General features: G+C 39.2%; 1 protein-coding gene across 2 annotated transcripts in view; it reads right to left on the bottom strand.

Annotated features, from left to right (window-relative positions):
* Positions 1-16,851, bottom strand: part of ADAM23 (ADAM metallopeptidase domain 23) — a 159,072-nt gene that overhangs the window by 106,910 nt on the left and 35,311 nt on the right. For both annotated transcript variants that reach the window (XM_036858829.1, XM_036858830.1), the window contains exon 3: positions 12,452-12,528. In XM_036858829.1, coding sequence (XP_036714724.1) covers positions 12,452-12,528 — 77 coding nt within the window. The remainder of the gene's footprint in view (positions 1-12,451; positions 12,529-16,851) is intronic.

Raw genomic sequence — 16,851 nt, 5'->3', positions numbered from 1 at the left:
AATGAAGACCCAACGCAACCAAAAATAAATAAATAAATTTTTTTTTTTTAAAGTAATAGTCTCTTAATTCAATACATCCCAGATTAAAAAAACAATGCCATGTGATCCCATTGACAATTAGATCCCTTTGATTCTGCTAGAAATTCTTAGATGCCTATTTTTTTTTCTTTTCTGTGTGAGAGGCTATCACCACAGCGCCTCATTTCTGGGCAATCACAGTCTTCTCATTTCTTAGAACTTAAGAGAATTTAAATCTAGCTCCTATAGCCCTAATGATTTCCTCAGCCTGGTGTTTAATTTCCCTGGATCCCATTCACCCATAATCATTATTGTCAACAGGCAAGAAGGGGAGAGGGTAATGAAGTCTCTTACTGCAGGTAGAGGGCAAACATCCACAGTCCTTCACCACTTACACTAGATCTCATCCACCTACGGAAATCAAGAATCAGTACAAATATACCAATGGTTTAATTGTGATTTTACTTTTAATGCTTCTGCTATTATGTTTAATTGTGGAAGTCATTCTCAACCCATTTTGAAAGTAGGTCAGACACACATCCTAAAAAATAGAATTAGAACCTACTAACATTTAGGCAATACTTATTTTAAATCTTTTCAAGAGTTTCAGGACCTGGTCTAGCAGCTTAAACATGGGTCATCAAAAGCAAATGATAATGATATTACCCAAAGCATTCAATATAGGTTTAACTCTTCAAACAGAAATGCCCAAGGGAGACCTGATAGGTACTCACCTGATCAGAGAAAGTAAGGCAAAAAGAACTACCTTGTACTATGGAATCAAAATGCTTAAAAATATACAGGAAAGGATGACTTAAGGAGAGAAACCCCACAGCAACTCATTCCTGCGAGCACTGGAAATCTTAGAACACTACTGGGCCTCTAGGACATAGGAAAAGCAATATTTATCTTCATCGTATTGCACATGGCACAGTGGCAATCAATACTCACAGCAGCTTTGGGGATCTGTGCCTCTTAAAGTTCCTTATTATCACAGAAACTTTTTCAAAACTGCATAAATAGTTCTACTTTCCCTGAAGTACATAAATGCAAAAGAGACCATAATCTCTCAGAACAACACTTTGAAATTATAGCAGCAGAATTAGCTACCAGAAACAAACAGACTTACCCATTGACAAGCAGCAGCTTAATGCTGACTGCCCCACTGCAATAAGCAATAAATGGATGAGGCTGGTGTATTTGTTTGCTAGGGCTGCCATACCAAAGAACAACAGAAATTTATTTCCTCATAGTTCTGCAAGCTAGAAGTCTAAGAGCAAGGTCTGGGCAACACTGGTTTCATTTTGAGGCCTCTCTCCTCGACTTGCAGATGGCTTCCTTCTCACTATGTCCTCACATGGTCTTTCCTCTGTGCACACACAAGTCTGTATCCAAATTTCCTCTTCTTAAAGGATACCAGTCATATGGGATTAGGGCCCACCATAAAGATTTCATTGTAACTTAATTACCTCTTTAAAGTCCTTATCTCCAAATACAGTTACATTCTGAGTTACTAGGAAGTTAAGTCTTCAACATATAAGTTTGGTGGGGGGACAAAATTTGGCCCATAACAGATGGTCTGGTCTGCTCAACAAACAGGATTATTTTTACTAAGAGGGAAGCTTATAGCAATACACGCCTTTTTCCAGAAACAAGAAAAATATCAAATAAACAATCTAACTTTACACCTAAAGGAACTAGACAAAGAAGGGCAAATGAAGTCTAAAGTCAACAGAAGGAAGGAAATAATAAAGATCAAAGTGGATTAAATAAAATAAGAGACTAAAAAGAGAACAGAAAATATCATTGAAACTAAGAGCTGGATCTTTGAAAAGGTAAACAAAATGGACAAACCTTTAACTAGACTCACTAAGAAAAAAAGAGAGAAGGCTCTGATAAATAAAATCAGAAATGAGAAAGGAGAAATAACAATGGATGCCAGAGAAATACAAAGGATTATAAGAGAATATTACAAACACCTACATACACCAACACATTGGACAACCTGGAAGAAATGGACAAATTCTTAAAATCATATAACCTTCCAAGACTGAATCATGAAGAAATAGAAAATCTGAATAGACCAATCACTAGTAAAGAGATTAAGAGAGTAACCAAAAACAAAAGTTCAGGACCAGGTGGCTTTACAGGTAAATTCTCCCAAACATTTGAAGAAGATTTAATACCTAGCCTTCCCAAACTCTTCTCAAAAATTGAAGAGGAAAGAATGTTTACTAACTCATTTTATGAGGTCAACATTACCCTAATAACAAAACCAGACAAGAACAACACACAAAAAATTTACAGGCCAATAAGTATATGATAAGATTCAACACCCAAAACTCTCAATAAAGTGGGCATAGAGGGAGTGTACCTCAGCATAATAAAGCCCATACCTGACAAACCCACAGCTAACATCATACTCAATGATGAAAAACTGAAAGCTATCACTCTAAAATTAGGAACAAGACAAGGATGCCCACTCTCACCACTCTTATTCAACATAGTATTGGAAGTCCTAGCAAGAGCAATTAGGCAAGAAAAAGAAATAAGAGGAATTCAAACTGGAAAGAAAGAAGTAAAACTATCACTATTTGCAGATGACATGATTGTATACATAGAAAACCCTAAAAAGACACCACAAAAAAAAACTATTAGAAATAATAAATGAATACAGTAAAGTTGCAGGATACAAAATCAATATACAAAAATCTCTTGCATTTCTAATGCTAACAATGAACTAGAAGAAAGAGAAATTTAAAAAAACAAGCCCATTTACAATCACAACAAAAAGAATAAAACACGTAGTAATACATTTAACCAAGGAAGTGAAAGACCTGCACTCTGGAAACTATTAAGACACTGTTGAAAGAAATTGAAGAAAACACAAATAAATGGAAAGATATTTCATGCTCATGGACGGGAAGAATGAACAATGTTAAAATGTTCATCTTACCCAAAACAATCTATTTCAAACTATATTACAAAGCTATAGTAATCAAAAGAGTATGGCATTGGCAGAAAACAGATACATAGGTCAATGGAACAGAATTGATGGCCCACACATACACGGTCAATTTACAACAAAGGAGCAAAGAACATACAACGGAGAAAGGATCATCTCTTCAATAAATGGTGTTGGGAAAACTAGACAGCCACATGCAAAAAAATGAAACTAGACCACTATCTCACACCACATACAAAAATCAACTCAAAATGGACTAAAGACCTGAACATAATTTCTGAAACCATGAAACTCCTAGAAGAAAACATAAGCAATACACTCTTTGACATCAGTCTTAGTTATATCTTTCTGGATATGTCTGCTCAGGCAAGGGAAACAGAAGGAAAAATAAACAAATGGGACTACATCAAACTAAAAAGCTTCTGCACAGCAAAAGAAACTATTAACCAGACAAAAAGACACCTATCAAATGGGAAAATATATTTGCAAATCACATATTTGATAAGGGGTTAATAGCCCTTATACACAAACAACTCATACAACTCAACAACAAAAAAACTAACAACCCAATTTAAAAATAGGCAGAGGAGCTAAATAGACATTTTTCCAAAGAAGACATACAGATGGCCAACAAGCACATGAAAAGATGTTCAACGTCACTAATTAACACAAATAAAAACCACAAAGAGATATCACTTCATGCCTGTTAGAATGGCTATTATCAAAAAAGCAAGAAATAACAAGTGTTGGCAAGGATGTGGAGAAAAGGGAACCCTCATATACTGTTAGTGGGAGTGTAAATTGGTGCAAACACTGTGGAAAACAGTATGGATAGTCCTAAAAAAATTAAGAATAGAGCTACCATATGATCCAGCTATTCTACTTCTGGGTATTTATCCAAAGAATAAGAAAACACTAATTTGAAAAGATACATGCACCCCTATGTTCACTACAGCATTATTTACAGTAACCAAGATATTGGAACAACCTAAGTGCCCATCAACAGATGAATGGATAAAGAACATGTGGTATATATACATACAAAGAAATACTACTTAGTCATAAAAAAAGATGAAATCTTGGGACTTCCCTGGTGGTCCAGTGGTTAAGAATCCTCCTTCCAAAGCAGGGGACGTGGGTTCGATCCCTGGTCGGGAAACTAAGATCCCACATGCCGCGGGGCAACTAAGCCCACGTGCTCTGGAGCCCACACACCACAACTAGAGAGCTCGCGTGCCACAACTAGAGAGAAGCCTGAGCGCCACAACGAAGATCCCGCGCACCGCAACAAAGATCCCGTGTGCCGCAACTGAGACACGATGCAGCCAAATAAATAAATAAATAAATATTTTTAAAAGAAAGATGAAATCTTGCCATTTGTGACAACATGGATGGACCTTGAGGGTATTATGCTAAATGAAATAAGTCAGATGGAAAAAGACAAATACCATATGATTTCATTCATATGTAGAATACTGAAAACAAACTTAACTAAGTAAATAAACCAAACCAAACAAAAACAAACACATAGATACAGAGAACAGAGTAGGGGTTACCAGAGAGGAAGGAGCAGGAATGAGGGGGGGAGGTGTGAAACGGGTAAGGGGGATCAATTGTACTGATGAATGATAACTAAATTTTGGGTGGTAAGCACACTGTAGTGTATACATGAGTAGAAATATAATGTTGTACACATGTAACTTACATAATGTTATAAACCAATGTTACCTAACAAATTTTTTTTTTAAAAAACAGGATTATTTTAAATCCTATATGGACCTTCTGCATTTTCTTTATACTGTTAAAAATTGACTGAAATAGTTATATTCTTTTTTCTCACCTAATGTGAACAGATGAGCAATCATTAGAATTATGCCCAGCTCCCTTGTAAATGTATAGTCCAGTGCTGTGATCAAAGCAGCCACAGAAGAAGACTCCAGACAGACTGCCCAGGCTGCACACCAGCATGTGACTGAATGTCACCAGGTCTCAGGTTGCTGGAAATTATCACATCTTCCTTGCAGGGTTGGTGACAGGATTTAAATTGGAGAATATGGGTAAAGGGCTTAGCACAGGATCTATTACCATCATTACTATTGCAGTAGATAGCCTTCCTTCTACAGGCCCCTGAAATTAGGAAATAAAGCATCTACCCTATGAGTTAGCAGCATCTTAAAGACATAGAATTCTGAAATGGAAAGCAAGGTTACTCGTCATTTCTAACTCCTCTGGACTCAAACCCAGAAAACGTGCCTCAGCTGGCAGCCTCAGCAGCGAGTTTGAGACCAAAAGCCTGAATTCCGAAAAGCCAGTGCCTTCCCTCGCCCAGATGTGTGAGAGGAGTTCCAGCAGTGAGACTGATAGGCAGATAACAGGAGAGAAGCAAGGGGTCAGCACTGACACGTATGGCCAGCCAACCTTAGGTCAGGAGTCAAGCCAACTCACAAGCCCGCCCCGGACTGCACTGCAGGTGGATCTGCCTCACTCTTCTCCAGCCACAGCTCCTGCTCCTATTCATTCACAAAAGGAAAATGGGGCAGGAGGCCTGTCTCTCCTCCACACGCTTCTCCTTATAAACCAAATTTTAAGTTCAAATCTCCAAATTTGCAGAGCTGGAAAAACAGTCAACAGAACAAGACTGAAATTCCCCCTCTGAATCCAGTGACTCCAAGCAGGAAGCTTGCCTTCCATCTGCTGATTGGTGGTTCAGGCTTCTTTGACAGAAGGGGTTCACTAGTCTTCACTCATACCCGGGGTTCGATGCTTTCCTGCTCTCAAACCTTTGCTCTGCCACTTCCCCAAGTAAAATGCACCTTTCTTCCTACCACATCTTCCCAAATCGAAGCATCTGTAGCAGACTCCAACATGCCCTGCCCACATGCCCTCAGCATAACATGCTGAAGGCAGGTGACTGGAAATACCTAAGATTTCTGGGTTTTTTTCTACCTGAGAGGAGGCACGAGGGACATACTGAAAAGTTATTGCCCCCAGAAACAGCTCTCAACCAACAACAGACTGGCACTTGGTGAACAAAACTCCAGCTTCCTCACCCTTCAGTTCAATAATATTCTGGCATGTTCTAGAGGATGAATCCATAGACTCCCAGGGTTTCGTCACTGGGAATGAGCCCCAGTTGGGCACGTGGGAAATCACCCTTTTTTAGCTTCCTTCCCTTCCACTTGTCACTCCTCAGCTCCCTAAATGTATTTCCTGGAATTCTTCCTTCAGGATCTGCTACCAGGGGAACCAAAACCAAGACAGCATCCTTTAAGAAAAACATTAAATCTCATCTTCCCCATAAAACCTTCCAACACCAAGGCTTCCCAAGTCACTTCCTATCATGTTTACTATAATTTGTATATATTTTAATCTCTTTTCTCTGCTATGGGCTCTTGGAGAGGAGGGATTCTTTTACACAGCTCTGAATTCCCTGGGTTGCTCAGCACAGTACCTTACACAAACTAGATGCTCAATAAATGTTTGTTGGCTGAATAAAGAATGAATTAACCATGCTAATCAGCACGAAAGCCAGGGTCTTTATTTAATCTAGCTGAAACTACATCAATGTGGCTGTTTTCTTCTTTCAAAAGCATTGCATGAACTACATTTCATGAGCAAACTACTGTGTGCATATATTTCTTTAAATCAGCATTTTCTAGATATTCATCTTAAATCAAATACCCCCCAAAATCAGAACAAAGATACCATAAACTGGGTGGTTAAACAACAGAAATCTATTTCTCATACTTCTGGAGACTAGAAATCCAAGAACAAGATGCTGGCTGATTCAGTCCCTGGTGAGGGCTCTCTTCCTGGCTTGCAGATGGCTGCCTTCTTGCTGTGTCCTCACATAGCAGAGAGAGAGGGAGCAAACTCTCTGGTATCTATCTTATAATAACACTAATCCTATCAGATCAAGGCTCCACCATATGACCTCATTTAACCTTAATTACCTCCTTAGAGGCTCTATCTCCAAATACAGTCACATTGCAGGTTAAGGCTTAAACATAGGAATTTTAGGGGGAATTCAGTCCACAGCATGAAGCATGCCTTTCCAATTAGCAGACATGTATAAGTACCACACATTATCTTAGTTAGTCCTTACAACAACCTATAGCTTAAGAAGGAAACTAAAGCTTAAGAAGCTAAGAATATATCCATACAATGGCATATTATTCAGCTACAACATAAATGAACCTTGAAAATATTATACTACGTAAAGAAGCCAATCACAAAAGGTCACAAGTTGTATAAATCCATTTATATACCAGAATAAGAAAATTCATAGCGACAGAAAGTAGATGAGTGGTTACCAGAAGCTTGGAGGGGAGGAGGAGGGGGTGTGACTGCTATAGATACAGGGTTTCTTTCTGGGGCAACAAAAATGCTCTGGAATTAGATGGTGGTGATAACTGCACAACTCTGTGAATATAATAAAAACCATTGAAGGGAACACTTTAAAGGAGTGAATTTCATGGCGTGTGAATTGTATCTCAAACTATTACTAAAAAAGAAGTTAAGAAATTTGCCCAAGGTCACACAGCTAGTAAATGACAGCCTCCAGATTCAAACCCAGGTCTGTTTGACTCCAGAACCTATGCTCTCAACCATTATGTAACTCTGATCACAATTATTCCCAGTTAACATTTGCTGAAGACACCAGCAAATTTAACTATAGGTAATATGGCATAATTCCAATCACACATATCGGAGAGACAATCTTCAGACTCCCTGAGGGCTTCCAAGGATCAACAATACACATTAAGAATTGCTGGGGACTTCCCTGGCGGTCCAGTGGTTAAGAATCTGTGCTTCCACTGCAGAGGGCAAGGGTTCGATCCCTGGAGATCCCACATGCCGCGGGGTACAGCCAAAAAAAAAAAAAGAATTGTTAATCTAGTAATCCTTTTTAAACCTTATGTAACTTGGAACAATGGTCATTCTAGAGAAAAAAACAAAACAAAATTGAAAAGGGGAGTATCCTGAAAGGAGTATGACAAAAGATCCTCTGAAGCCACAACTAGGACTTCTTGGGCTAAAAAATATGTAAACCCAATGGTGATGCCTGTGCTTCCTGCCCTCCAGTGGCGTCCTACGCTAATGCCTCCCCGTGGACAACGGCCCTTCACGGTCTGGCTACACGGCTTCCTCTCTGACCTCAGTCTCCCACCATCCCCTGCCCCCTGCTGCACTCCAGTCACAGCAGCCTCGGTCCTTCTCGAACATTCCACGTTCTCCTCAGCACTTGCTGTCTCACAGTCCCAGCTGAGTGGAACCTTCTCACCTTCCAGCCTCATGTGGTGTCTCATCTTGGATGATCAGGTCTCAGCTCAATGTCCCTCCTCAGACAGACCTTCTGGCTTCTGTGACATGTAAACCACTGGCCACTCCTAGCTGAAGTCTCTCTCCATCACGTAGCCCAGCTATATGTTTTTCAACGCGCTCGTCTTTATTTAGTGGTTCACTGTCTGTCTCTTCCCCTGGAACAAAGCTCCATGAGGGGAGACAGAGAACTTGTCTATTTCACTCCCAGCAGCATCAGCACCTACAGCAATTGCAGGCATAGAGCAGATGCTCACTCAATATTTGTTGGCTAAATTAAAACACGCGCCTCTGCCACGAGATGCCTCAGCAAGCCAAGGCCTCACTTGTTCAGTCCATGAAAGCACAGACTCAGAAAGCTCTCCTCCCAGGAACTCACATCAGGGTAGTCTTCACAAGCTGGCAGTCCAGCCCTGGTGAGGTCATTAACCATTTAGATTCTGCCACTTTGATTACTTTATGTTAACACCTTAATGCTTTCTTTCCTTCACTGAGCTCGTATACCTATCATACACCTTTTGCCCTTCCCCTCCTTAACAATTTAAAATTGTTGTAAATAGTATGGCAACGACCACCCTTTGGTGGAAATGAGATTCCTCTTTGCTCAGAAGCTCTTTCTCCATGACTGATTTTAAAAATTCTCTTGACTCTTTACGTTCATTCTAATGGAGCAGCCATTGAAAGTTAGTGCATCACAGCCATCGAAAGTTATTTAAACTAGAGACCCACCCAGGCCAACACTTGTCACACTCTTACCCAGTTCCCTTGTCTCCGGAGGTCATGTGAGTATTGCACACACACGCTGCGCTCAGAAGGCTCGGGGCTCTGAACAGGGGAGATACCATGTGATTATAGGTCTCATGGTCTCCCTCTCACTGCATTTACTTGTCCCTACAGAGACCGCCATTTTTTCCTGGTCCTCTTGACCTCATCTCCATTCTTACCCAAACTGGATCCTGATAGCAAACTACCCTAGTTATTCACCAGTATTCAAAGAGCTCTGTCTCCACTGCTCTTCCTCTGAGTCACCACCAGAAAACATGAACCCTGCTCCACACTACAATCTACCTTCCTCCCCCACACAGTGCAGTGACGGAGTTACTGAGCACTCCAGGTTAAAAAAATAAAATAAAACACCATCAGGTACAATGACACAAAGACCAACACATAATATATGACTTCTAATGAAGATTGCTCATAAATTCTTTAACATGACCTTGGTGAGCTTCCTCACCCATTTCTCTCCGCGTTAGCCTAAACTTTCATCATTTTCCTCAAGCCCCAACCCACCCTCCTTCTCCATCCCAATGGTTGATAATGCTGTCTCCAAGAAGAAAGAAATCTTCAGAGATGCACTGAACTCCATCCCTTCTCCTGCAAACTTATCTCGACCTGCATATGCCCTAATACCTTCATACAAGTTAGGAATGAACTGTCTCTCCTGGTTCAAAACTAAGTTGCCCTTGTGCTCTTGCTCTCACTCCCTTCTATCTTCACCCAGATCTTGCTCCATAAATTATCTCCTCTCTTCTGTATCTTCATCTCTCACTCTTAACATCTCCATTTGTCAGCCTAACACCTGATCTGTTATCCCTAAAAACCCCTTCCTAGACCCCAATGTCTTCTTCTGGCTACTGCTCTAGCTCTCTTTCCTTCTCACCCAAACTTACCCAATGAGTAATGCTGTCTCCAAACCATCTCCTCTCAATCACTCTCAGCCCACTGTAACCTGGTTTCTGCCCCAAACTTTACGGAAACTGCTGCCTTCAGACCATCAGTGATTACTTAATAGGTAAATACAAAGGCAATCTTTGCCCGTTATCTCACTAGATCAGTCTACTGCATGTGAGGCTATATATCACAACTTTCTGTTTTGAAACTCTCTATTCAATCATGCTCCTGATTCTCCTCCCACTACTCTGATCACTCATTCTCTGTCCCTTCATTGGCTCCTCTTCCTCTCCTCAACGCTTAACAATCTTCCCAGCTTATGCTCTCCTTATTTTACCCACCCTTCCTGAATGAACATGGTCTCATTCACAACCACGTTTGTCATTAACATTCATATGGAAACTACTTTCAACTCTACTATCTCTAGCCCCCACCTCTTCCCTGAGCTTTAGACTGTTATATCCACTTACTGCCTAGACATGGCTTCATGTATGTCCCAAAGCCCCTCAAATCAATTATGTCTACTCTGATTTCACATTCTTTTCTCTTCACCATTTAACCTGTTTTTTCCCTGTGCTGCCCATTTCACCTAGATACCACCTTCCACCCAGCTATGCAATCAAGGTACCTGTTAACTTTAACTCTTCTTTCTGCCTTGACACCCATATCAAAGCAATCCTAATGATTTTTATCAATCGAAGACTTCTTAAAAGCATTCCCTCTCCATGCCTTTTAGCACTTCCTGAGAACAGAACTTCTGTTTACCTGCTGACTTCATTTTTCACAGTCTGGGGGATAATAGCCCAGCACTGAGCATGATCTTGCATGAGTTGAGCTGTCCCCGGGCCTACCTCTTCGGACTCACCTCCCTCAACCTTGTAATTTACCAAGAAATTCAACAAAAGACTCATGCTCCCTTTAACATGCCACACTGCTACATGGCCCGGCTCCTTAGCACACACTCTCTCCTCTGCCTAGAACACAATTCTCCATTTTCTCTCTCTCTCTCTCTCTCACCCATCCATCCCCAACACTTCCCTTCCTCACTAGCACTTGCCCTCCAAGATTTAGCTCAAGCATCACCTTTCCTAAGATGCCTTTTCACACTCCTCCAGCCTGGAGAGCTTCCTCTCTAGTGCTACCATAGCATTCCATGTTTATCTCCAGCACAACCAATTTCACACTGCTCTAAAATTATACATTTATCTATTAACCTCTCCCAAGTAGACTATAAGCTTCTTAAAGCAACGACTGCTCATAGTAGGTGCTCAATTTGATTCCTCTGCATGTTAAATATTAGTGGTAAATAATTTTCTGATGTGTCTCCAGACCTCTAAGTACCCCGGATGCCCCCATATGACCCTTTTGCAGGCACACTGCTGACTCAGCATGGTGAAAAGGAACTCAACCAATGCTCAGCAGACTCAAAAGAGGAAAACCTGCAATATCTTCAACACAGGAAATTCTGAGTTCTGCTGATTCATTCTGATTTAAAGCTACAATTACACTTGAGTAAGGAGCACCCAAGCTGACCCTGCATCTTTTTTTCTGCAGAGCTCACAGAATTTGGCACACAAGAAATTTAATAATTGTTCTTTATAGTCTTCTGCAATTTCTCAGATATTGACTGTGGTCACCCACATTATAGTGTCTGATAGCATTACGTGGTATTTTTCTGACAAAAATGCAGTCTTGGTCAAAATACTGATGAGAGTTTAAAATATTGACTGGAGCTTCTTAAACTAAAGAAAACCATGCAGGAAAGCTCTTTCACCAAAGAAAGGCTCACTGCTGGCTCAATTCGAGGCTGAAGAGCCCTGCTTAAGGCAACAGCTCTTGTTCGTGCTTTGTACAAAGACATCTGTGCAATTGGTTCCAACTTGGGAAATAGCATTTAAATATCAACATAAACACATGCTCAGAGAAAAATCGGGTAAATCTTCATCAGGACCAAAATTTCTAAGAAACTGTATTAGAGCAAATTACGAAGCAAAGAACCTTCTCAAAATAGGTATTTGCAAGTCATCATTTTCTTCTGTTCTTCTGTTCTTCATACAGAAGTCGTGTGAATTGCATACTGAAAGGTAAAGTGGAATTTCTAGACTGAAGTCTAACTATACTTGAGTCAGTAATTTATCATGCTTGCTATATATTGTAAAGATTACAGTTAGCACTTAATTAACTAGCATTACTTTAAATATTTGTACCATTTAAAATCACAATATCTAAGTACTGTATTTGAGATTTTTAACAAATTAAATGTTAAATGCCTCTTCTTTCAGGAATAAAAAGACATTATTATTATTAAAAGAATTAACTTCAGACTTTTATATTTTTCTTTAAGTGCTATACGACATATAATCAGCTAGAAAATATCAGTTGCTTCAACAACAGACATTATTTTGACTAAAATATTATCATGAAGTAGAGTGTTATTGCACTTACTTCTTAACAGGATCATAACTAAATACTTACTTGTTCAGTGTGAGGTCAAGAATGAATTTGGAGCCGAAGGCTTCAATCTGGAAGCTTGCCTGGGCCAGATGGACAGCCTATGGATTCAAAAAGACAGAAAGAACCTTAGCTTACTTTCCTATCTTTAAAGCTGATTATATTGCTATCAAGAATGATATTTAATAAGAAGAAAATTTTATGGACTGATTCATTTCTTTATGGATCCTTACGTAACAATTCATTTCTTTAAGAAGAGATCAGGTGCATTGTCATGGCCTTACTTGGAAGACCTAAATATCTGTGCAGCAAGGAACTAATAAAAGTCCTTTAAAAGGGACCCATCGTGACAAAGATTAAGAGAATATTCAACTGGACTTTCAAAGGAACCGTGATGAATTATGCAAAAGTCTGACTAATTAAAGCTTGATTTCAGCCTATTCTGTGCACAAAGCTAACCGATTCTTTCTGCACACCTAAGTGAAAACTCACGTCAGCGCTCTGCTCTTCATCAGGAACTGGAACTTTCTCTAAACGATGTATCAGCAGAATGTGCCGGTAAAATGGGATAGCACAACTTATTAACTTCAGAAAGCACTTCAAACCAGGCCCTCCGTGGATAACGAGAGTTTATATCCCCCCTTGAAAGTCACACATTTACAAATACTGTCCTCATTGTGATTTAATCCAAATACAAAGATAATCTCATCTAAACATGAATCATATGTTCTAGGTATTAAAGATTGGTATAGCTCACAGAAGCATCTTGCATAACGTAAATTAACAAGTCAATGAAGTTTGGTTAAAGTATTATCCAAGATAAAACTCTCTTTTGTCACCCAATCAGGAAAAAAAAAAAAAAGGACAAGGATGCATGCAACACCTACCCCCTACACACACACAAACCTCCTTCCTCCAGACCTCGTTCCTCAGGTACAGTGGGTGTCGTATGTGAAGTGCTACATGCATGGCAACCAGACACTTTCCACTCCCCCTCCCCTCAATGCCACCCCATGCTCCTCTTTGCCTTTCTCCTCCACTTCGCATTATCGACATCTTACTCCTCCTTCAAGCGCAGCCCAACGCCATTACTTTCCAGGAAGCTTCCTTCACATGCCTGCTGGGAACGAACTGAGGACTTCAGGAGCACTGCATTTGTCCTTCCCTCCACAATGATGTATGATCGCTTCCCACCCTGGACGGTTTGCTCCACAACTCATATCACAAGGGTTTTGCAAACAGTTGTACATTAACAGCCCTTCCCCCAAATACATGAACTTTCAATTAATTAACCAAATATTTATTGTCAGGACTCTTTTACCATGCCAAACTTATAAAATACTATAAATAAACCATGACTTCTACTTCTTGTCAAGCATAACTGCTGATCAGATAGTCACTCTGTAATAAATAAATAACATTAAAAGGAAATTAACATATTAAATTTTAAATACAGAGCAATGAGAGAGAAGGCACCTCAATCCTTAATACCACAGGACGCCATGTCTACCCCAAACAACCATGTATCAGTAGAACAGGGTCATAATCCTTGATCTGAGCTTCCTGTATTCAGACAACTCCTTGAGAGAGAAAGAAATTTCTGTCCTGTCAGGTATGGTCTCTGTCATCTGTAGCAGAACCTCTATTTATCTACTATAAATATCACAGTCTTTAATCTAAATTCATTCTGTGTCTTAAAGCATTAATTTTTGCATGAAAATTTTTATTTGATGAATAATTTGTACAAGGGGAAATTTTTCATCTCTGGGTCCCAAAAGTTAAAAAAAAAAAAAGAAAACCTTACTTCCTGAGAATAAGATAGGTCCTTAGGCATATTTCTCTTAAGAATATTAAATAGTAGAGAAGAGTTCATTAATGGCACCCTGACCTAAAAGAGGTGATAAATGTACTTCTTTGAGCATCTTTATAAACAAGAATATATTGTGGTAAAAAGAGTAACTACACATAAAACAAAAAACTACACATAAGTTATGACTTAGCAAAACAAATGAAGCAAAACTTCCAAATGAATATTCCAAAGAAAAGTGTTTTGAATTCAAATTTAGGCAAATCTCTGTATGTCTGTTATTGACGTAAAGAACCTCCCAGCAAAAGGCTCATTTTACAGCAAATAAGCAATGAGACAAGTACAAACCCCAAGAAAACCCTGTTGCAAAATAACGTAGCCCAGTAGTAACTGCTTACTCCATTTTAGAGAAATTGCTCCGAGTCAGACAATTTGATCGTTGTGAAATAAGTTTATACCGAGTCAATGTGACAAGCTTCAGTTTAACAGAATTCAGTGAAAGGGCTGGCAAATAATATTAATACTGGGATTTTCCTTTGCTTATTTTATTTACTCCTTCCACACACACGCGTTGAGTCCCACCCTGTGTAGAAAGATGGCTGGGACACAGCGCCACGCTCAAGGAAGTGGCGGTCTCCAGAGAAGCAGGCAGGGCTGCCATCCTCCGTGTGTCTAAGGGGCCACAGGGACCAAGGCTTCAGTGACAAGGTGCGGTTTGAACAAAATTTTTTAAAATGAGTAAGAATCTTCCTGCCAAGAGAAGAAAAGACATTCAGGACCTGGGAGGAAACATCTGTAAAAAATAGAGTAAAAAATGAATATGGAAAACAAACTTTAAAAAATTTTTTAATGAATATGGCCTGTAGAAAAATGGCTTTTGGAGGAAATGTCAAACAATGAACCTGAAAAGGTGGGCAGGAGACTGTGGGGCCTTGTGTGACGTGATCAATGACGTGTCTGCTCACATATATACACACGTGGCCAAGACACAGAGCTTTCCTTTGAATGTCCCCCACTTACTCAGCACAGTGTCTGGCATATGTCGTCATCATCATCATCATCATCATCATCAATACCAACACTATGATTCAAACATATTGACAGATTACTTTCCACAACAACTGAAACAATTAGTGCAGTGTCATCAACAGCATTCTTGCTTCTCCATAGGAAAAAAAAAAATCTGATTTTGTTACCTTTATCGGGAAGACTGTTTTAACATTTGAATTCACTTTAATGCTGAGAGGCAGCACATTTTCCTATAAAATGATTTAAGATTTCCTTAAACATTCATCTTCCTTGCATAGATAACAAATGGAATTAGTATATTCATCTAAAATATCTGTATCCATTTTAAGTAATTTCAATCCAGTGATGTATGTTATTTTTCTTACATTCCGTTTCTCTTTCCTTTGCTATACATCTTGCATTTGTACACAGAGGACAGATTCTTCTCTAGACCAAAATAAATACCTGACAAATGCTACATTTCCCTATCATTCTGTTATTTCTGGTCTGTCCCAGAAATGATTAAAGTAAGTTTTAACTTCTGGTATCTCTATGTTATTCCATATCAACTGATCCGTTTTTCTTTAACAAAATACCACGCATATAGTTTTGATAACTGTCCATTTTAAATATGTTTTCAAATCAGGTAAAATGAGTCCTCATCATTATTGTTTTACAAATTACATTTTTTGATATTATTTGTTTTTATTTCATATTAACCCACTTCTTCCAAATGATAGAAAAATTAGAAGAATGGCTGGAATGGGTAGAAAGTTTTTATAATATACAGCCATATCACTTATGGTTTATTAAATATTTTAGAGTTGACTAACTGACCAGCACCACTGAAACCCACTGAAAACACAAAGACTACCTCAAAGAGTATTGCTCTTCTTTTACAAAGAAGGACCTGCACAGCGAGATTTAGGAATGTGTTCAATGATACAAAATCACGGGAATACTTCAGAGAAGACTTCATGAGGCACACGTAAGGTCATAATGGGCTATTTTCTCCATTGGGCTATCTGCTAAACAGACTTAAAGATTAACACATGTTTTTACAAGACCTGTCACTGTAATAGCACTGTGGAAGAATGCAGGGTTTTAGAGTCAAAGAGCGTCATTTCACGACAAGAATAAGCACAACCCTGGGCTCAGAATTACCACCCTGAAAGACTGAGAACAGCTGTTGCCTAAGCACTTTGAGATTTTTCTTTTGACTCAGGATCTGGCACAGGGAAATTACAGGAGCTCTATAAACAGAAACAACTAAACTCAATTACATACACAAACCTCCTTCACTGAAGAACAATTTACACATCCTAACAGTGTGCTTTTGTTTTTCTGTTTTTTTACCTCATGGTATCATATTAAATAACTTTAGAAGACTTTTAGGTTCCTCACCTAAGATTGGCCTTGCATTTTATCCAGCAAAGTTATGCTACTAAGCAATCATAAATGCTCGGCTTTGGGTAAGGTACATTATATAAGCTGAAAGACACAGTTATGTTTTCTTGGGACTTATAGTCTAGAATAGTTAACATTAATATCGACATGAAAACAAGAGAAAAAGATGACTACTTATGGAAATAAAAAGCAGATATTTCCA

This window comes from Balaenoptera musculus, chromosome 7 (assembly GCF_009873245.2).
Source record: "Balaenoptera musculus isolate JJ_BM4_2016_0621 chromosome 7, mBalMus1.pri.v3, whole genome shotgun sequence".
Taxonomy (NCBI): Eukaryota; Metazoa; Chordata; class Mammalia; order Artiodactyla; family Balaenopteridae; genus Balaenoptera; species Balaenoptera musculus.
This window is presented reverse-complemented; position numbering and strand designations above follow the sequence as displayed.